This window comes from Plecotus auritus (assembly GCF_963455305.1).
Source record: "Plecotus auritus genome assembly, chromosome: 6".
Lineage (NCBI taxonomy): Eukaryota > Metazoa > Chordata > Mammalia > Chiroptera > Vespertilionidae > Plecotus > Plecotus auritus.
The window spans coordinates 144773873-144796924 of NC_137773.1; the positions used below are offsets into that span (position 1 = coordinate 144773873).

Genomic DNA, 23052 nt, shown 5'->3' on the forward strand with positions numbered 1-23052 from the left:
AGCACACCATACATTTTTTTTTTCTGCTTAAAAAGAGTTTTCTCGCCCTGGCTGGTTTGGCTCAGTGGATAGAGCATCAGCCTGCGGACTCTGGGGTCCCAGGTTCGATTCCGGTCAAGGGCATGTACCTTGGTTGCGGGCACATCCCCCGTGGGGGGTGTGCAGGAGGCAGCTGATTGATGTTTCTCTCTCATCAATGTTTCTGGCTCTCTCTCTCCCTTCCTCTCTGTAAAAAACCAATAAAATATATTAAAAAAAAAAAAAAAGAGTTTTCTCTACATATCCTTATGACTCCCTTTCCTCACTTCTTCAGATCTTGGTTCAAATATCTCCTTACTAGTGAGGTCTTCCCTAACCACCTAGTTTAAAATTCCATCCCCACCTCTTCTAGTCCCATACATAGCACTTCCGCGCTCCTTTCCCTGCTTAGCTTTGCTCCACTGCACTTATTACCATCTGACACAATACTTGTTCATTTAGTTTTTCTTCTCACCCCAGAATATAACCAGCCTCAGTGATTTGGGCTGTATGCTTATGACTGACACATAATTTAGTTTCGAGTTTAGGACTGAGAGTTGGGGTCGGTATTTCCCAAACTTTAAAAACAACTGTCCCACAGTAACACAAATATCTCAGGCTCCTTGTTGGAAAAGGCCTCCAGGTAAAAATTAAGGTTTCACCTATACATTTGCATGAGTCAAGATTGTGTTGAGCTTTTTTGTTGTTTGAATTACAAAATTAGGTGTTGGATTGAATTTTTAAGTGTAAAATTGTAATAATGACTATGACTTTTTAAACTGTATACCTTCCCACCCCTGAGCCCACTATCTTCTTAGGAGATGCTGATATGCCTCTCCAGGGGTCACTTACCCATCCTGTACTGAGAATCTGTCTAAAATGGTGGGTCTTTTTTTTCTTTTTTTAAAAAATCTTCACCCAAGGATATGTGTATTTTTTAAAGACTGATTTCAGAAAGAGAGGAAGGGAGAGAGTGTGTGAAAGAAACATTGATGTGAGAGAGAAGCATCGATCAGTTGCTCCTGTACATGACCCCACCGGGGACGGAACCTCCAAGTGCGCTGACGGGACAATGCTCCAACCAATCAAGCCACCCGACGAGGCTTTTTTCTTTTTTTTTAAAGACAGTGCAGGCAGTGTGGCCTTCTCAGTTCTGGGAGGAACTGAGGAATGTGTTAAATTTGGAAAACATTCAATATTGTTCACTCCAGACAAAAGAATTCTTTCTTGATGATCAAAAATTTTGTGTCTAAGACTGAATTCCATGTCAAAAGTAGATCAATACAAAGAAAGTACAAAGGTTTTGATAATATGGAACAAAGAGGACCTGAAACACAAGGCAAAAAACTAAATAATAGGACTTTAGTAATTAAACAGGTTACAGCAAAAGCATGTCAAACTCAAAGGCTAACATGGGCCAAATAAACAAGGTTTAAGTTTATGAGGGCCGCAAAAAAACAAAAGCTTAAATTTTCATAGAAACGTAAGTTTATTTCGATAGAGACAGGCTGAATACAAAGGGCTGAACTGAGTCATCGTTAACTAACATAATACATTTTAATAAAAATTAGTATTTTTTCTTGAACATTACCAGACACTAACTGCACAAATTAATAAGCGTAACGCAAATAAACCTATTTTTCTTGTTCTCCAAAAGCGAAATATTTCCTGTTGAGCACACCAAACAAGTCAGTCCAAGACCAATGACATGGCAATCGGCTGCTAATATTCGCTGCTAGTATTAGTGGAGAGAAATGGTGCGCCTGCGCATAAGGCAAGTAAGGGAAATGAATGCAACACAATTACAGTAATCAGTCATTAGCGAATGTTGCAGTTCGTTATTAATAATTATGTGTAACAGGATATTGTAAAAATTAAGTTATGAAATTTTTATTAAAACGTTTCTTACATACCGTTACATTGGCTGGGCCGCAAAAATATTCGTTGTGGGCCGTAAGTTTGACACGCTTGGGTTACACCTTCTCTGCTGTTAATATAAAATATAGGCATAAGCTTAAAAAATGGTAGCAAGTGGTGTCACCAAACTAAGAAGTCAAATGCAAAATGACATGCCAAAGAATGAACCTTTTGGCCAGAAAAGACCGAACCTCAGGTGAGGATGTGTATGAGAAATCAACTCTCTAAAGACTGGTCAGTTTATTTTGAAGCATGTCATGTCTACCCAAGACAGGTTCTTCTCTAAAAGGTCAGCACTGGCCATTGGCCTAGAGTAGAAGAGAAACAGCAGAGACCAGAACACAGCAGTGCCAGGCTCTGTGTACACATAAAGGGACCCTGCTTAGCCTCAGTTCTCTCTCATTTTGGAATCACGCAATTTGGAAAGGAAACCCAACTAAAGTATGACCCCCTTTTTCTTCAAAGATATAGCTTGTTTACATCGTGGAGTGGAACTCTAATTCTTTAATATTTCTGACAAGTTCTATTCTAATAACATGGGCCAGTCTGAGCTGGGATCTGGTATTTCAATACAAATAAGATCCTTAGAGATTCAGAACCTTATTCTTTCCTCCTTATTAACCTTAACCTCTTCTGGAGTCATGTGGGCTGTTTTATGAAGGTTGATTTAGAGATGCTCAGAGTGATATTGAGGTTCTACTGGGAAGGATTCTTGTCCCTCACCTTGGGGGTACAAGAAATTGACTGACCGGCATTTGGGGCTGTCACTCTATGTTCTCTAGACAAATCAGCAAAGTGGCACGACATGATCGAATCCCAACACCCAGAAGGATGCACTGAAAGTTGAGCTCCGTTGCAGGCTCACCTGCAGAGTCGGTGTGGCACCTGAGTCACCAGAGACTATGGTGTCGACCTTTTTCTGAAGAGTAGAACATGAGATTCTTCAAAAAGGCTAACATAGGCTGAACACTCAGCTCTAAATTATTTACCCAGACAGGAGTAAAATATATTCCTGAACACCAGGCGTGCATGGCTCCAAGGAATGACAGGGCCCTGCACGGCACACGATAGGCCCTCAAAACAAGTCTGTTGAATGAATAACAAAAAATGACCACAGTCCATCAAACATCAGCCTGGTTAAATGCAAGAATACTGAGCCCTTTCCAAACTGCTTCGTTTTCTTAGTAACTGAGGGTTCCTCACTTCCGATATTCCCTTACTAGTAAGTGAGGTACAATATTTTAAACAAGAATTCCTAAATCAGTAAGAAAGTAAGGTCTCACAAAGAACGGACGGGCTTCTTGTAATTTATTTGAGTTATTTCCAAGCAACAGTTACAAAAGTTTTTAATTTTTATAATACTCTTGATAAGAAAATAAAATTTAAATAAAAATACATTCTCAATAATACAATATGGTTACACAAATGCACTACATTAAGTTTTGATAACTTACATTTTAAAACTGGACACTTTAAAAACCGATATTTACTAGCAACGTATTAATTTCCAAGTTATAAAAATGGAAGCAAATAATATCAATCAAGGCTGGTAATTTAACTTGAGAATAAGTCCTGTATTTTTCACATCAGCAAGCACACCTGAAAAGCTCTGTTGCATTCTGTCTTTACAGTATGTACCGTTAGAACAAATTAAAGGTGCTTTTACTTTTAAAACAATCTGTTTTCTAAAACCTGGTATGAATGAGACTTTCTGATAAATGCATGAAATTAGGCTTCAAAATCAGAGACAAAAGCCACAGCATTTGTCATTTTTTTGAATAATAAGGAAAGCCTCGTTTGACACTTAACCGTTACCTGTTATATTATAAACAGATTTCTTTGGCAAATAAAATCATTCAGTTTGATAAATTATATTCCTGGGAGTGAAAACTTTGCTATTGCCCATCATCTTATTAAATGAATATTAAAACACAAGGTTGAACCAAAAACAAAACAAACAATAACAACAAAACAAGTAAGAGATCACCTCAATTTCAACTGATGGAAGTGGCTAATCTAAGAACCAGAACTGGCATTTATGGCAAGAGTAGTCTATATCGTTCTTTTCTCTCCTTCTTGGGGTTTCCAGGTTTTTAGGGTGAAGTGAGCTGCCATATATTTTTTCAAGTGTGGAAAAGGCAGAGAAAGCAGATCAGGTAGTAAAAATCAAAGTACTCATAGGTAACAGCAGAGGAATGAGGCCCTTGGGAGCCAAACAAAAAAAGCACTACTAGCCAGACTTACATTACTAAGTCACAGTTTTAAACCGAAACGTGTAAATACTCCAAGGTTCAAAGTACCACATTTAGAAAATGTTTCAATTTAAAAAGACAAAATAAAAGTACCGTGGTTTTTAATACTGATGAAGCAAAGTATATCCCTCTTGACTTCAAGTTGGCAACTTGCTTCGATTGCTTATTTACAGTTACGGTTTTTAGGATAAAGGTAAATTAATAGGATAAAAGAGGATTCAAACAGTTGCTTGCCCAAATTCCATTTGGCTAGCAGGCAATAAAGAAATAGCAATGAAATATAAACATTTTCAGGAAAGCACTATTTCTAGACTTAAACACCGATCATTGAACTGATCATAAGGATTAGATACCACAGAGTATCTAAAGCATAATCTGGGGCTGGGAGCCCAGATTATTAAAGTGCGCTGGGCGACTGTTCTGGAGTTGGCTCTCAACTTGGTAACAGTCACACTTGGAGAGGGCGTCCTGATGATGGCCCTTATATAACACAACATGGAACAGCAGGTGAAGTCGAGTGATTTTCCCACCACCTTCGTTCACTGTTTACTCTCTCCTTTTTCAGAAGAAATGTCCTTAGAAGTCATGTTAACCTGAACTTTCAAATCAAGAAAATGAGTACCTGATATTTAAAACAATGAAAAAAAATTTAGTGGTCTCATTTTATTTCATTTGCCACCATTCATCCCAAATGTAAACAAGATGCACCCAACAGTGCATGTTCCCTGGTTCCTCCTATCTGAGTTCTGTTTGCATCTTTAAACAGGCAGTTTTCTAAAGTTTCTGTTGCTGCTCTTAATGTAATCTGTAAGACTAATGGACCAAAGGAAAATCTTGTATTTTTTTTTTTTTTTTTTTTTGAGGCAGAGGGTCTGAACTAAATAATGGAAAGCTCTGAGTTATTGGCTGGGATTTTCTAGAAAAACAACACAATGTTGGCAGTATAGAGCAGGCACTAATGGTAGTGAAAAGTTCACAGAACACGGAGTGTGTTACAAAAAGAGATGGTACGGAGGAGTTCTCCTTTTGTTACAAAGCTTCTTTAGGAAGATTCTTTCTATTTAAAAAAGTTGCAGAAACATGGCTTTCAATACACAGATATGAAGGGAATCTTGGATTTCAAATTCTATAGCAATACATCAATACGGGATCCCCAAACAGTTAATTCCAATTATTAAATATTAAATACAAAATGAATGCAGGTGACACTGAAGCCAATGTTCATTCTTAAATACTATAAACAAAACATATGTTGAATTGAAAAACTCCAACAAAAATAGTATTTTCCAGTTCTGAATCAATTGGTCAAACTCTAAGATGCTTTCCCACCAATTGGATTTTCCCTAGAAAAAAATAAGAGAAAATCATTTTTCAAAAGTTAAAAAACATACCATTTTAAAAAGTGACAAATATCGCGAAGTATCTATTATTTATAATTTTCCCTTGGTAATCTCTTATGCCAAGTCTTATTTCATAAACTCAGCAAGTATTTGCTGACCACCTAACCACCTATTAAATGTCAGGCACTATTTCAGAAGCTACAGCTACAACAGTGAACAGAATCGACAAAACCTTTTGTCCTCCTGGAGCTTACATTATGGGATAAGGAAAATAAAATGAACAAGTAAAATATTTAGTACAAGAGGGACTGGTATTTCTTGATAGAGAAAAATAAAGCTGGAGAGGGGCATAGTGTGCGTGTACAAGGGGGGCCTACTAATTAAAGATGGCCGACACCGGTTAGGGCTCATATGGAAACTTCCTGGGGCTCCAAAACCACATGATACTGTTGGAAGAGAACCGACTACACTAATGTAGAAGAGACAGGATTAGGATGTTTACAATATACTGAGCCTTCGATCCAGGGAGAACATAAACATTTATATCTGTCAAACTGATTTTCACTGTTCAAAAAAGCACAAATATAATAATCTGCATAATTTAAAAAACACACACACCTAAAGTGATGGGGCCAGGATTCAAAGTCCCCTCACCAGTCAGCTGTGTGACCTTGGGCAAGGCACTTCTCTTGCCCGAGCCTCAGTTCCTTTAGCTGAAAATGGGATTATAACAACGTTAGGCTGATGTGAGGATCAATGAGAGAGTGTACCTTGTGGCACACACTTATTTGCTGGTCTAAGGACTGTCCCCTCCCTATTTACTTCTGTGTAAACAGAAAAAAGATTCCAGTGCTAGTCCGGACAGTCCTGCAACCTAGGGGAAACTGGGGTTAACGTTAGATAAGGTTCTTTTCTCTCAGTGAGGATAAAACAGCTCCTTTTACCTCTGGACACTATTATATAAAAATGTGAGGCTCTGAACTATTGTAGCCCATCTGTGAGCACGAGGGGACAGCTGGGGACAGAAATCACCTGTTGAGGAGGTTGAGTGGCTGGATGCACTTTGATGAGAGCGCTGAGCTGGTGAGCTAAACAACTGTAGAAGTTAGGACTCAATTTGTGAGATTAAAAGATTTCTTATTGGTTAGGACTTCAACTGGGATTTTGTGTTACTTGCTGCTAAAAACAATCTAAGTGATCTGATGTAAAGTACTGGGCACAGTACCTGGTGCTAGAATAAGCTCCTAATAAATGTTAGCTGTGTTGTTATCCACTGTAGTATCCATCTACAGCTGAGATGGATCTGAAAATCCACTATAAAGTACTCTGGCACTTTGACATCACATTTTTTTTTTTTTTTTTTGGTACATAGTATGTATAAGGCACTGTGGGAGATACTAAGGAGGATGAGGATCGGTAAAAACAAAACAAATAACAGGCTACTGAGTATTCAATTTAATGGATAACGTTAGGATATAACATTAAAAGTAGAGATGAAGTACAGCACCAACATGAGGAAATGATACCAGAACTGAAAAGACAAAGATCACTGGCCAGGGAGATTCTTACACAAGAGGAAGGTTCTGAGCTGGGTCTTGAATGATGAAGGTAGGAGGCCTGCATTTCAGGTGTGAGCACAGAGCAATCTCAAACTATGTTTAAAAAGAACCTTAAAAATACTTACTTGCTCCCATATTTTGCACTACTTGATCTTTTCTTCCTATACTTTTCATGAGGTTCATCTAGCTTCTCTATGATGCTTTTTATTTGCTGAATTGTCTTAAAGGTTGTTACAGAATCCTCGATAACAAAGTTAGAATAATCATCAGGCTCTTTCTGTGGTCCTTGATATACCGCTATAGTTCCACAAGCCTCTACAAGGAGCAGCAAAATCTCTGATCAGACAACTATGTTCCATAAATGTAATTAGTAGTAGAAATAAGAACTTTTTAAGTGTCTCAACCTGGGGAGATTTCCCCTGGAAATGCACAGATAACCAAAATACATTCATTTTATTAATTATGATACTTACATTTATGCAAAAATAGCACTTTTACTTCATGAGTATCTATGAGAAATTCTCCCCCCTTTGACAGTTTGTCAACTGCCATATAAGTAACATTTTGGTAAATATGATTATTTTCAACTTTAAGATAATGCCAAAGCAATACTTCAGGAATTGGTAATTAAGGAACATGGTTAAATAAAAATATTTTAATCATACATTACCTTCCATTTTCTGTAGCTTAAGTAAACTGAGGGTAAAAAGGGAATAAATTCTTTCTGTTTCTCTGTCTTCATCAATATCTATCTGGATGTCTGCAGGGACACCTCTACGGTAAAAATGAAATTAAAGACATTGGAAAAATTTCACTTTGTTAACATGCCAAACACTTTTGACAGTTTGAGACTAAAAAACAAAACCACAGAATTTTGCAGAAGGAACCTAAGAAATCTAGTCACATTTGGTAATTAAATTAAACAGCGCCAACAGAGGTTTGGTTATTATGCAACTCGAATCAAAAGGAGAGGAATTTAAAAGTGAAATCATTTTCATAACCTATGCTTCATCTCAATAGTAACACATTACTTCTTAATTCAATAGCTGTTCTATACAATCAAAAAAGGGAGTGCTTAGCCCAGCCAGTATGGCTCAGTGACTGAGCACCGACCTATAAATCACGGGGTCATGGTTCAATTCCCAGTCAGGGCACATGCCTGGTTTGCAGTCTTGACCTCTGGTGGGGGGCATGCAGGAGGCAGCTGATCAATGATTCTCTCTCATCATTGATGTTTCTATCCCTCTCTCCCTCTCCCTTCCTCTCTGAAATCAATAAAAACATCATAAAAACATTTTTTAAAAAGAGAATGCTTAGCCCTTCTTCCTTGATATCTTGGCTCAAGTTTACGTGACCCTTTTTTTCTGACTTGTGCCAGCCACTATTAATTTGAGAGCATTTTTATCACTCTAAAAAGAAACTCTTTATCCATTAGCACTCTCCATCCCTCCTGCCCTCCCACCCCATGCTACTGCTAATCTACTTTCTGTCTCTATGAATTAATCTATTCTGGATACTATATAAATATTATCATAAGGTATATGGTCTTTTTGTCTGGCTTCTTTCATTTAGCATGTTTCCAAGGTTCATGTGTATTTGTAGCATATAAAAGTATGTCATTTCACTTTATGGCTGAGTAATATTCCATTGTATAGATAGACCACATTTGAAACATTACTTTTTAATCAGGAAGAAACTTACGCAGTACATGGCTTGCAGCCGAGAGCATTTTCACTGGTCTCCTGACAGCAGAGCCAGCTGCCATTTAGATATGCAGAGGGATGATAAGAGCTGAGCCTGTTCTGATTGCACCGGCTCACCCTGCAGAGTACGTCTATCCATTCATTAGCTTCTACACAATTATTTGCCTGGACATAGAGTGGTTTCTCCGTATGAATTACTTGGAACATCTTTATAGGCAATTAAGACAAAAAGTTAGTGACAGTCTAAAAGCTAACACATAGTACAAAACAGAAAAAGGTATATCACAGAAATATAGTTTGCTTGGCTAGATAACTGTTGCTGAAGTAGCTTATGAACTGTTACTTTTCAAGCAAGGACAATCTGAGTCACATGATACTAAACTGTATATAACTGTATAATTTTTAGAAGCCACATATGGCCAAAGGAACGGACTATCATATAAATAGGAATAAAGGGAGGGAATTTCAGATGGAGGAAAAAGTATAAATAATGGCAAAGCAGTGGGAAATAGAGCAAAACAAGGAAATCACCTTGGTTGGCTGGAGTATAATGGTATGTACTAAATGGCAGCAGAAGATAGGATTGCACAGATTGGTTGAGAATATATTACTAAAGACTTAAGTGTCAAGCTGAGAAGTTTAATAGGGTAATATTGAGAAAAGTGCCGTTAACTTAATAGGCTAGGCAGACTCTACCAAGGCATCAACAATAACGGACAATTTTAAGACAGTTCTAAACACCAATTATAAAATATTAATGATTAATGGCAAACACTAAAATGACCAACCTCTGGAAAATTTTCAACTAAGTAATTATAAGCAGTTTAAAAAGCTTTAATTATTTCTGTACTTACATTTTTCTTGTTGAAAGAGCTATCTTCCAGTTTTTCCACAGCAAGAATGTTTTTCACTGGAATTGTGTAAATTGCATCTTTGCCTAAAAAGAAAAGTACAACAAAATTAAAATAATTTCCTCAGAATTATAAAGCTAAGAGGCTAATTCTGTAAGGTTTAAGTTCATCTTCTTGATGGTAGGAGTATAAGTAACTACAGATTTCCAAACTGAACACACATATAAATATTCTTTGTTTTATGGAACAGATAACTTTTGATTGTTTTCTATAAAGTGACTTCCTCTTTACTTTTTTTCAGTATAAAATTAAAACATTTTCAAGGAAAAATGTGGAAATAAATTTGATCTCTATGTAGAAAATAAAAATGTTATAATTATTTTTTATATATCTAGCATTATTTTTATTTTACTGTGAGGTCATACTAAAAAAGCATTCTTAGTTGATTAGAACAAATTCTCATAAATCTTTTCTTAACATTCAATATAATTTGGTAAAATGTTATAATAGTTTGTAATATTAAATGGAGACTGAAAAAAAATACTTGGCGGGGAGAAACCAAGATGGCGGCATAGATAAACACCTAAACTGTTGCCTCGCAGAACAATTTCAAAACTACAACTAAAACACAAAATGGACATCATCCAGAACCACAGGAAGGCTGGCTGAGAGGAAATTCTACAACTAGAAGGAAAGAAAAAGCACACTGAGACTCAGAGGATCTGCAGGAGGCAGAGGTACTCAGACGCGCGCATGGAGAGGACTGGCAACTGAGTACGCGGCTGGCTTTCTCAAGGGGAGGGAGACAAAAGCTCCCGACTGCGCTGAATTCCAGTTCCGGGCGAGACTCTGGGGACCCAAACTCATACGGGGAGAAACTGGACTGTCAGGAAAGAGAAAAGCACACTGAGACTCAGAGGAGCTGCAGAAGGCAGAGGTACCGAGGCGCGTGCGCCGAGAGGGCGGGCAACTGAGTACACAGCTGGCTTTCTCAAGCAAAAAAAGCTCCCGACTGCACTGAACTCCAGTTCCGGGCGAGACTCTGGGGACCCAGACTCATTCGGGGAGAAAATGGACTGTCTGGCAGTCAGCGCAACTCGAGGGTGGCTTTCTCTCAGAGGTGCTTGCAGCGATTACCACGGGACACTGAGACACAGGGGCCTATTAGGGCAGGGCTGACGGGAAGCCAAGGCTGTCTGCTCCACCCTGAGACTCCGCCCCATCCAAGCTGAGCACAGAGGCTTTTGCAAGTCTTGTCTTATAAGTGTGTCTCCAGCACAGAAGTTCTCCCAGCATAGACACAGCTGATCTTCACAGCCAATTGGCCTGGAGGTCAATTCCTCCCAGTGATTCCAACAACAATCAAGACTTAACTACAACAAGATGGTGCACACAGCCCACAAAGGGGTGCACCAAGAGTGTCCACCTCATGTAACTGGGGAGGCTGAGCCACTGGGCCCTATAGGACACCTCGCACACAAAGCCACTCTATCAACTCAGGGAAGCAGCCAAAATGCAGAGACAAAGAAGCTGGTCACAAATGAAAGAAATGGAGGAAAGCAAATGACTGGATACAGCGTTCAAAACCACAGTTATAAGGTTTTTCAAGAATTTCCTAGAAAAGGCCGATAAATTTAGTGAGACCCTGGAGGATATGAAAAAGGACCAACTAGAAATTAAGCATACACTGACTGAAATAAAAAAATATACAGAGATCTAACAGCAGACTAGAGGATCGCAAGAATCAAGTCAAAGATTTGAAATACAAAGAAGCAAAAAACACTCAACCGGAAAAGCAAAAAGAAAAAAGAATCCAAAAATATGAAGATAGTGTAAAGAGCCTCTGGGACAACTTCAAGCATACCAACATCAGAATTATGGGGGTGCCAGAAGAAGAGAGAGAGCAAGATACTGAAAACCTATTTGAAGAAATAATGACCGAAAACTTCCCCTACCTAGTGAAAGAAATAGACTTACAAGTCCAGGAAGCGCACAGAACCCCAAACAAAAGGAATCCAAAGAGGACCACACCAAGACACATCATAATTAAAATGCCAAGAGCAAAAGACAAAGAGAGAATATTAAAAGCAGCAAGAGAAAAACAGTTAGTTACCTACCAGGGAGCACTCATACGACTGTCAGCTGATTACTCAACAGAAACTATGCAGGCCAGACAGGAGTGGCAAGAAATATTCAAAGTGATGAATAGCAAGAACCTAGATTACTCTACCCAGCAAAGCTATCATTCAGAATTGAAGGGCAGATAAAGAGCATCACAGATAAGAAAAAGCTAAAGTTCACCACCAAACCAGTATTATATGAAATACTGAAAGGTATTCTTTAAGAAGAGGAAGAAGAAGAAAAAGGTAAAGATAAAAATTATGAACAACAAATACATATCTATCAACAAGTGAATCTAAAAATCAAGTGAATAAAAAAATCTGATGAAGAGAATAAACTGGTGAATATAACAGAATCAGGGGCATAGAAAGGGAGTGGACTGACAATTCTTGGGGGGAAAGTGGTGTGGGGAGTGCGGGAAGAGACTGGACAAAAATCGTACACCTATGGATGAGGACAGTGCGGGGGGAGGTAGGGGCAGAGGGTGGGATGGGAATTGGGTGGAGGGGAGCTATGGGGAAAAAAAGAAGAACAATTGTAATAATCTGAACAACAAAGATTTATTAAAATTAAAAAAAAATAAACATTTGAAAAGCCAGTCAACCACAACCTATACCAATAAAAAACAAACAAAAAAACCCCAAAAACTTAGCGACAGAGGCCTATTCGAAACTTAATTTTCATTCATGGAGTTATTACCTGAGCAGTGAATCTGTCTGTATCTAGGTAAATTTTTCTGGTTTTCCAATATAATTAAGGGGTAACCCTCAAAATAATGACTTTTCATTAAAAAATTGTTCATTACTATCACATGTTGGCTGGTCAGGTGACTAGAGCTACCAAATTTACTCTAAGAGATACAGGGAACAAAAGTAAAAATTTTATTTGGTATAGTGAATCTTTAACCCAATTTAAAAATTTGGAAATTTGAGTTTGCTAAAGAAGCTCCAGTCCTGGCTGGGGTAGCTCAGTTGGTTCGGCATCATCCTGTGTACCAAAAGGTTATGGGTTTGATTCCCAGTCAGGGCACAAGCCTGGGTTGTAGGCTCGATCCTGGGGGGTGAGGGGGGGGGTGGGCACGCTTAGGAGCCAGCCAATAGATGTTTTGGTCTCACATCGATGTTTCTCTCTCCCTCTCCCTCTAAAAAAAGAAGCTCCATAATAATATGGCATGAAGAATATGATGCACTTCAACTTACAATTTACGGGAGAACAGACTTGATCTCATATAATCATAGGAACTATAAACAAGTAGGATTATGACTTTTTCTGGTCATTTTGTAATGTTGTTCTTAGAAAGTCAAAGCTTTGTTTTCTTTCCCCAAACTTTGTTTTAATGACATGTAGATTAAAGTGCTAGAGGTTAAGACCTTTACATTTTACATTAGTCCATATAATATACAGCTTTTTGGTCAAAGGCAGTTATTTGTTTAATAAAGGCTTTCTGTCTTAAACAGAGAGGTTAATATAGACTATTTGCTAAGCCTGGTTCCTATTATAAAATCTAAAATTTGTGTAATTCAAGCAGATGTGATATATATCACTTAATTCAACTATTGTATTGAATGTGTACTATATACCAGACACTGTATCTCACTTGGGACTAAGCAGTAAGCAGAACATAATAGGCCCCTAATGAAGTTGACATTAGGTCTGGAAAGACTGAGATAGAAAAATACGTATTAGGTGGAGATGAATGCTATAATGAAAATTACCTGAAGTGATGTTATAGAAATTGGGAAGTTATTTTGAATTGGGTGGTTAGGGGAAACTTTTCTAAGGAAATGACATTTAACTTAAACAAATACAAACTGTAAGTGCACAGGATGATAAGAAAAGATTAACAGTAGTGTCCTGAAAGCAGACAAGGTCAAATTTATGGCAGGGGAAATGGGGAGGGAAGAAACTCAAGAAAGCCGCAGGCGGAGCTACATATAGCGTAGAAGACATCTGCAAAAGTAGGACTGGTTAGAAGACAGCTTTAAGCCAGAGTCAACAGACACACTCAGACATACATCAGGATGATTAGTCGGTGAGCTGCATCTGGAACAGCTGGGCCAATTAGGTCCTCATCTCTCCTTCTCCCACCCCCCACAGCTTATGCTAAGCATCAGTCAACAGAGGCATATATCCTGGGCTAAAGCAGCAAGGATGCATACTGGGCTGTAGAGCGGTGCCATGCCACAGGTAGTTGCTGGCCCTCAGGAGGGAAGAAGAGCACCCACACCAGGAAACAAGCACTAGCACCCTTGCCCCTCCCTCACAATCAAGGGCCGTAAGCCACTGAACACTCGAGCAGTGATCAAACTGTAAAACACAAATATGAGCAAATTACAAAAAAATCACCAAAAAGATGAACAAATATGAGCAAATCACACACACAACACAAAATCACCAAAGAGATGAGGAAATCACCAAACTCTAAAGGAGAGACACACGTAGCACAACAAAGAGAGGAAATCGGAGGAAACTGTGTGACAAATTATGGGGCAGAAGACATGTCTGTGGGTGCCGATCTACACTACAATGGGCACCACAGAGGTTACAGAGAATTTAAAAATTTTGCAGGAAATTTCTATTTTTAGATTTGTTGAATATACAAAGCATGCACATACCCTAGGATTGCTATATTTGTTAATTTCTGGACAAATTATAGTATGGCATACACAGAGAAAGCACACTGCTCCCAGGCTCATATATTGTCATGTCATCAGAGTTAATTCACAGTAAATAGAATTTCAAATAAATTATTAAAACAGAAGACTTTACTGAGGACTCTCTAAAAAATACGTACAAATAAGACAAAGAAACTGTAAGTAAAAAAGTTAAGAGCCGCAGTGGATGGATTTAGAAGTTTCAATAGCTGTCTAATAAGAATTCCAGATACAGAAGAGAAATAGTGTTCAGGAGAAAATTACCAATGAAAATGTCCAAGAGATAAAGGGAGAAACCTTCAGACAAAAAAGATCCATCAAATACTGAGCAAATAGAAGCAAAAAGGCAATACCTATACAATTGACTGTAAAATATCAAAACTTGAAAGCTAAAGGAAGTCTTAAGTTTTTAGGAAGAAGAATCAAGATTGAGAATTAGAGGACTGACATAAAAATTCTCACCAGCAACAATGGAAACTAGCAAACCATGGAGTATTACCTTTTTAAAAATATATACATATTTTTATTGATTTCAGAGAGAAAGTGAGATAGAAACATCAATGATTAGAGAGAATCATTGATCGGCTGCCTCCTGCACGCCCCCTACTGGGGATCAAGGCCGCAACCTGGGCGTGTGCCCTTGACTGGAACCGAACAGCCCTTTAGTCCCCAGGCTGACACTCTATCCACTGAGCCACCAGCTAGGACTCCATGGAGTAATTTCTTAGAAGTTCTGAGGAAACATAATGTTAAATTCAGTCTAACTATCATTTAAGAGCAAGGGTAAAATAAACACTTTTTAAAAAATATGCAAGGACTCAGACAATTTATCAGCCATAAAGCTTATCTGAAATAATTCCTGCAAAATAAATAATAAATCCAGAAAAGAGAAGTATGTTATGTAAGAAATATATAACATTTCTGGGCAGGGTGGGTTAGGAGGATCCTGCCTTTTTCTCTCACTCTTGATATCTGATCCTCTAGCAAATCCTGTGAGTACTATCTTCAAAACAGACCTGGAATGTGATCCATTTTTACCACCTCCATTGTTACCAACTGGCCCCCTTTCCCCACTGTATTACTGCAACAGCCCCTTAACTGGTCTCCTTGACCCCTGCATTCTACTCTTCTCACAGCACTCCACATGACGTGAGTGATTAATCCCATTAAAATGTTATTCCTCTACTTATAACTCTCCAATGTCTTTCCATCTTAAGAGTAAAAGACTTCCAATGGTCTACAAAGCCCTATAAAGTCTAACTTCCCCATGATCTTTTGACATCCGTTTCTATGATTACCCCTTGCTCGTTTCCTTTTCCTTAGCCGCAAGAGCTTTCTCATGTTTCTTGAATACTCCAGGCAAGCTTCTGTTTCAGGGCGTTTGTGCTGGCTGCCATTAGTTATGTCTGCATTATTACTACCCCAAATATCCACATGGCACATTCCCTCATCATCTTTAGGTCTTTGCTGAAATGTCACTCTTAGGACATTTAAAAATTTTTTAGTATCGCAGCTCTACTCAATAAGCCCATCATTCTATGTTCCCCTTCTTTTTTTGTCCATCTCATTTATAATCACCCAATATACGACATACTTTCTTTTTAAATCCTCCCCCAAGGACATGCTGAGAGAAAGAGAGAGAGAGAGAGATCGGCTGCCTTCCATACTGCCCTGACTGGGAATTGAACTGGCAACCCTTTTGGTGCACAGGTACATACTTTTTTTAAAAATATATTTTATTGATTTTTTACAGAGAGGAAGGGAGAGGGATAGAGAGCTAGAAACATCGATGAGAGAGAAACATCGATCAGCTGCCTCCTGCACACCCCCCACTGGGGATGTGCCCGCAACCAAGTTACATGCCCTTGACCGGAATCGAACCCGGGACCCCTCAGTCCGCAGGCCGACGCTCTATCCACTGAGCCAAAACCGGGTTCGGCAGTACATACTTTTTTGTATGTATTGTCTATTACTACTAAATAGTAAGATCCAGAAGGGCAAGGATTTTGGTATGTTTTATTCACTACTGTGTTCTCCAAGTCTAGAACAGTGTGAAGATTAAAAAAAAAAAAAAGCAGGTGAAAATCAAGTCAACCCAAATGTATTGAGATTTCTGTTTAAAGCTTCATGGAAATTTCTTTTACACTGTCCACAAGCTATATGAGCTAGAACATTTACTATCACATGGAAGTTGTGTAGGCTGTATGTATGTACCTGAATATGTCAGGTCTCCCAAAAGTAGATAAGATCTAATCAAATTTGGAGAACACAGGATAAAATTTCAGAGGTTAATTTGTTAATCTATTATTACTATGCTTGGTGAACAGTTCAGAAGCCTAGAGCAGTGGTTCTTAAAATAATTAAGATGACAACATATCTAGAAGATATGGCCTTCTTTGAAAAATACCATTTATTTAAAACATTTACTAATGCATTAATGAAGGTAGTAAAACATGGCCCTAACCACTAAGGATTTTAAAGACTAGAGGAAGAGAGAAAAGTAAGGACCACCTATGTAACAGAAGTGATCACTAAAGCCTTAAAGAAACATAGTAAAGGAATAGCTCAACTGGGGTGGCTGGAGGCTTATAAATGACTTCTGTAAAGACGAACACTGGATTTGATGCTAAAGGACAGCAAATTACACAGGTGAAGAAAAGGGGATTTCTATGTAGAGCATATGCAAAAGCACAAATATAAAAGAGTACAAGTTAATGAACTGCAAGAGTAGTCCGGTGAAGCAACATAGGGAGAATGCAAAAGGAGAGGCTGGGTGAGACAGGAAGAGGCTGGAACACCAATAACTCCCCAGGTCCCGCACACAACGAGGAAAACTTCCACGTGTAGATGACTGCATCACAATACAGCAATATAAAATCATAATCCAAGCACACAGGCCCATAAAAAATTGTCAATGTAAGCATGACTGATAACTGATCGAGTGACCGCACACAACGAGGAAAACTTCCACGTGTAGATGACTGCATCACAATACAGCAATATAAAATCATAATCCAAGCACACAGGCCCATAAAAAATTGTCAATGTAAGCATGACTGATAACTGATCGAGTGACCCATAATATTCATTTGCCACACATTAATTTAGTTGTATTAAAGGTTTGTTGCTTACTATTGCTTGTTAGTAATTCTCTAAGCAGGCACCAAATTTTTAATAACTTATTTGAGAAATACCCTTAAAAATGAGAAAATTTCTATTAATTCCGTTCCCAGTAATTTGGGAAAAGACTATATTGTTTGATTCTAAGTGGCAGAAAAATTCAGAATACTAGTTTCCAGTAAGAGGATAGAGTGAGACTCAATGATTCAGAGCTATGTTATAGGAAATTTGGGAGGCACTCTTTCAGACACCAAAGTCACGTAGTAAGTGCAGCAAGAGATTTAACTAGCAGCTGTGGCTATCCAGAAAGCAGAAAGGAAACAGGAAGTAAACAAAACATTTGCTTAACAACCAAACAAAGAATCCAAAGCCCATGTATTTTATTTATAGAGGAAATTCCTGAAGTCTTTCATCAAAGACTTTTAATCTTATGCATAATTTTAACAAACACAGAACCTGTATCCTCACTCCTAGTATATTAGCCTTATAAAATGGAGGTGGGTGATGGAGGTGGAAGTGAGATGTTACGTTATGGTTCACTGACAGCACAAGAAATTAAGTGACAGCCTAAACATAAAGAGAATAGAGAAAAATTATATAAAGCAAACACAGGAACACAAAAAGCGACAGCAGTCCAAGGCATTTAGCTGGGGAGTAAACAGCTGCACACACTCATAGCAGCCCTGAAAACATCACTAAATCAGAGCATTATATAATAATTAATATTATCACTGACAGACCCAAGTCATCCAGAAAACGTTAACTTACGTTCAATGAACTCTTTTTTAGAAGGCAGGAAAGCATGTAATACATTTTGAAAAAATCCATCAAAATAGTTAAGGCAACAAACATGGATGCTTAAAATTGTAGCCTTTGGTAAACTTCATATAATAGAGCTCACTCCTCCACTGTCATTCCAACATGTTAAGGCCTGAAAACAATGTAACTTCTAATATGTCTATTTTATACCTAGAGCAGCCTAATCATTCTACACAATTTTATGCTCATAAGATCACTGGATAGAACAGAGGTTCTTGAGAACTGTGAATAGACTTTGGGTCTATGAACTCCCTGAAATTACATGCAAAGTTTTGTGTCTAGTTTGTATGTGCATTTTTCTGGAGGGAAGGGTCCAAAGCTATCATCTGATTCTCAAAGTCTAAAACCAAAAAAGACTTTACAATACTGGCTTGGATTAGAAAATACTTTGAATGAAAAAAAAAAAAAATAGCTAATTTCCTCATGGAGAATGACTCACCTTAAATTTTATTTCAATGTACTGTTACTGTAAACATAATTGGCACATTGTGACAACTATTTTAAGAATGCTGCTATGTATGTGAGAACATATATATAGTATTCAACATAAACTATAACTTCTAAATCCCTTGAAGTATGCTTAGCATAAAAAAATGCTGTCTGGAAGGGCAAGTATGTAGCCTATTGATCTTCAGTCATATTTATCTGCCATAAAAATTATCTGGGTGCCTAAAAATAAAATGCACTTGGTTTCTTATGTCTTACTAATATATTTGGACATATATAGTCTTCTGGCTAGGCCATTCAAAAATTATGAAACAAAACATTTTTCTTATCACTCTATTCTTCAAAAAAACCCACTCTACTTGGCACTCTACATTCCCTTAAAAGTAACCTATGTTTGGTATTTGTTTTATCACTTCAGAATTTATAGCAGAAGCTCTCTTACTTTACCTAAAAGATTTGATGGATTGACTGAGACTCCCCATTTCCTCTGTAAAACATACTAAATGATGCTCATGGGATGCTAAATGCTGGTGGTTGCTAGGCAACTATCTATTAAGCCTGTATCCTTCTGTTCCATTGGTTCAGCTTCTTTGTTTACGAAGTCTGTTGGGTTTGTTCCCAAACCTATTTATGCCATTTTCCATGTTGTAATTATAATTTACTGAAATATACTTAAAGTGTCTGTCCCCTACGAACAGATTTACTATTTCTTTGAAAATTAGGCAAGTGCTTTGAAAAGCTTCAAAAAAGGAAACCATACATACACAAATAAGGTTGATTTATATGGGGTTGAGATAGCTGTAAAAGATTAGGGTGACTATCCTGAAAATCTAAAAGAACTTATATACATATATGCATAACCCATGGACACAGACAGTAGTGTGGTGAAGGCTTGAGGGGGAAGTGTGATGGGAGGGGGGAGGTCAATGGGGAAAAAAGAGGGGACATATGTAATACTTTCAACAATAAAGATAATTTTTTAAAAAAGTGTTCTGTACTTGGATTATTTTTCAAGTATTTAAGTTCTAGCTCCAGTTTGGAGAAATCAACCTGAAAACTGATGCATTAGAGGTATATTTGCACAAGAAAGACAAAGGGGAAATTCAATCTATAGAACCATATTCAAAGAAAAGATCTTTGAATCAGTCTAGAATGAATCCGGTAAGTTTACAGGAATCCCGACCTATGGTATAACTGTGAGAATTTTTGAGTGATATTAATCATCATACCACTGAAATAGTCTCATTTATTAGATACTGACTCTTACCAATTTGGCTCTGAGAGTTAAAGAAACTTCCAAGTTCTAAGAGGTCTTAATGTTGTTTCTTATTGATTATAACAGCAGGGATTTTTAAAAAATAGAGCATGTGAGAGAAAAATATAATTTACATGGTGTTACTTGCCAAATATTTATTTCATTCTTAGTGTGTGTGCATCACTTGAGAAACTATACACTATAGTATTAGTGAAAATGTTCATAGAGTTACATTAAGCAGCAAAAAGAAACCTTTACTGAGAACCAGGAAAAGACCCCACAATAAAGCATAAACACAACTACCTGGCTGTTTGTGGTAGGTGAGCTCTCTGCTTGTTAAGCAGAACCACCGTTTCTTGAAATTCTTTTTTCCAATCCGAGTTCTTCCCTGAGCTCTTTTATACATCTCACTGCCAAAACAGATGTAAACATTTAGTTACAAATATTGAAAGTTAATCCAAAACAAAAAACTGTCCTTTCATTTTAAATAATATTTATAACTGTGCCATCCAGAACTAAAAGGGCCAAATGAGTGATTTTCCCCCCTTAACTTTCTTTTTTTATTTTGTTAATAAATCTTTATTCAGATTATTACAACTGTTTCTCCTTTTTCCCCCCATAGCTCCCCTCCACCAGGTTCTCACCCCACCTTCTGCCCTTACCTCCCCCGCACTGTCCTCATCCATAGGTGTATGATTTTTGTTCAGTCTCTTCCTGAACCCTCCCATACCCCTTTCCACCTGAGAATTATCAGTCCACTCCCTTTCTATGCCCCTGATTCTATTATATTCACCAGATTATTCTGTTCCTCAGGTTTTTAATTCACTTGATTTTTAGGTTCACTTGTTGATAGATATGTATTTGTTGTTCATAATTTTTATCTTTACTTTTTTCTTCTTCCTCTTCTTTAAGAATACCTTTCAGCATTTCATATAATACTGGTTTGGTGGTGATGAACTCTTTTAGCTTTTTCTTATCTGTGAAGCTCTTTATCTGCCCTTCAATTCTGAATGATAGCTTTGCTGGGTAGAGTAATCTTGGTTGTAGGTTCTTGCTATTCATCACTTTGAAAATTTCTTGCCACTCCCGTCTGGCCTGCATAGTTTCTGTTGAGAAATCAGCTGACAGTCGTATGGGTGCTCCCTTGTAGGTAACTAACTGTTTTTCTCTTGCTGCTTTTAATATTCTCTCTTTGTCTTTTGCTCTTGGCATTTTAATTATGATGTGTCTTGGTGTGGTCCTCTTTGGGTTCCTTTTGTTTGGGGTTCTGTGCGCTTCCTGGACTTGTAAGTCTATTTCTTTCACCAGGTGGGGGAAGTTTTCAGTCATTATTTCTCCAAATAGGTTTTCAGTATCTTGCTCTCTCTCTTCTTCTGGCACCCCCATAATTCTGATGTTGGTACGTTTGAAGTTGTCCCAGAGGCTTCTTACACTATCTTCAACTTTTTGGATTTTTTTTTCTTTTTGCTTTTTCGGTTGAGTGTTTTTTGCTTCTTTGTATTTCAATTCTTTGACTTGATTCTTGTGTTCCTCTAGTCTGTTTTTGGGTCTCTGTATAATATTTTTTATTTTAGTCAGTGTATCTTTAATTTCTAGTTGGTCCTTTTTCATATCTTCGAGGGTCTCGTTATATTTATCGGCCTTTTCTAGGATATTCTTGAAAAGCCTTATAACCGTGGTTTTGAATTCTATATCCAGTCGTTTGTTTTCCTCCGTTTCTTTCATTTGTGATCTGTTTCTTTGACGTCACATTTTCACTGCTTCCCTGAGTTGGTAGGGTAGATTTGTGTGCTAGGTTTCCTATATGGCCCAGTGGGTCGGCCTCCCCAGTTAACCTGAGGTGGACACTCTTGATGCACCCCTTTGTGGACTGTGTGTACAGCCTTGTTGTAATTAAGTCTTGATTGTTGTTGGTATCACTGATCCTTACACTGTTGGCTGTAAGGATCAGCTGTGTCTACGCTGGGAGAAGTTCGGTGCTGAAGACAGCCTTATAGGATTAGACTTGCCAAATTGCAATAGCCTCTGTGCTCAGCTTGGATGGGGTGGAGTCTCAGGGCGGAGCAGACAGTCTTGGCTTCCTGTCAGCCTTGCCCTTGTGCGCATGCGCGCGCGCCTTCAGACCTCTGCCTTCCCCGGCTCCCGAGTCTCCGCCCGAGAGTCCAGATTCCCCCCACAAGAGCGTGGGTCCCCAGGGGCTCACCTGGAACTGGGGTTCAGTGCAGTCAGAACTGGGGCTCAGTGCAGTCAGGACCTTCTGACTCCCTTCTGCTAGGGAAAGCCTGTGGCAACCTCCGCAGCCTTTGTGCGCATTGGCATGTGCGCGCCTTCAGACCTCTGCCTTCCCCGGCTCCCGAGTCTCCGCCCGAGAGTCCAGATTCCCCCCACAAGAGCGTGGGTCCCCAGGGGCTCGCCTGGAACTGGGGTTCAGTGCAGTCAGAACTGGGGTTCAGTGCAGTCGGGGGCTTCCTTCTCCCTTCCGCCAGAGAAAGTCAGCCAGGCTCTCAGCTGCCCTTCCTCTCTGCGCGCACAAAGACCCTTTGCCGTACCTCCAATTCTCTGTGAGCTTTTCTCTTTCCTTCTAGTTGTAGAATTTTCACTCAGCCAGCTTTCCTGTGGTTCTGGATGGTGTCCGTTCTGTCTTTTAGTTGTAGTTTTGAAATTGTTGTGCGAGGCAGCAGTTTAGGTGCTTACCTATGCCGCCATCTTGGTTTCTCCAGTCCCCCCTTAACTTTCAATGATAATACTACTTTAAGACTGAATAGTACTGTTACTTTTCCAAAATAGTAACTCTAATTTGCTTAATACCCATAGTCTTATTATATTTGCAAAACAATTCTAGGACTTTATAGACAAGGAGTCATGCCCATCTGACAAAGTTTATAGGACAGTGGATGACTTACCTGATGGATGTTACTTAGGCAGTTGTAGCTCAGAAACCACCCCCTTTCCCCCGATTTCCTCACTCCCAGACCCATGCCTTTTGTACTTAATTA

The 23052-nt window shown here is 38.5% G+C and overlaps 1 protein-coding gene across 3 annotated transcripts in view; it reads right to left on the bottom strand.

Annotated features, from left to right (window-relative positions):
* Positions 1-3226: 3226 nt before the first annotated feature.
* RASA2 (RAS p21 protein activator 2) overlaps positions 3227-23052 on the bottom strand; it is a 123138-nt gene continuing 103312 nt past the window's right edge. Inside the window, exons 19-25 of one of the 3 annotated variants that reach the window (XM_080676318.1) lie at positions 20357-20466; positions 18304-18315; positions 9644-9726; positions 8788-8996; positions 7757-7860; positions 7212-7401; positions 3227-5530 (exon numbers count right to left, since the gene is read on the bottom strand). In XM_080676318.1, coding sequence (XP_080532444.1) covers positions 5500-5530; positions 7212-7401; positions 7757-7860; positions 8788-8996; positions 9644-9726; positions 18304-18315; positions 20357-20466 — 739 coding nt within the window. In that variant the 3' untranslated portion in view covers positions 3227-5499. The remainder of the gene's footprint in view (positions 5531-7211; positions 7402-7756; positions 7861-8787; positions 8997-9643; positions 9727-18303; positions 18316-20356; positions 20467-23052) is intronic. The other 2 variants (XM_080676320.1, XM_080676319.1) reach the window with 2 other exon arrangements.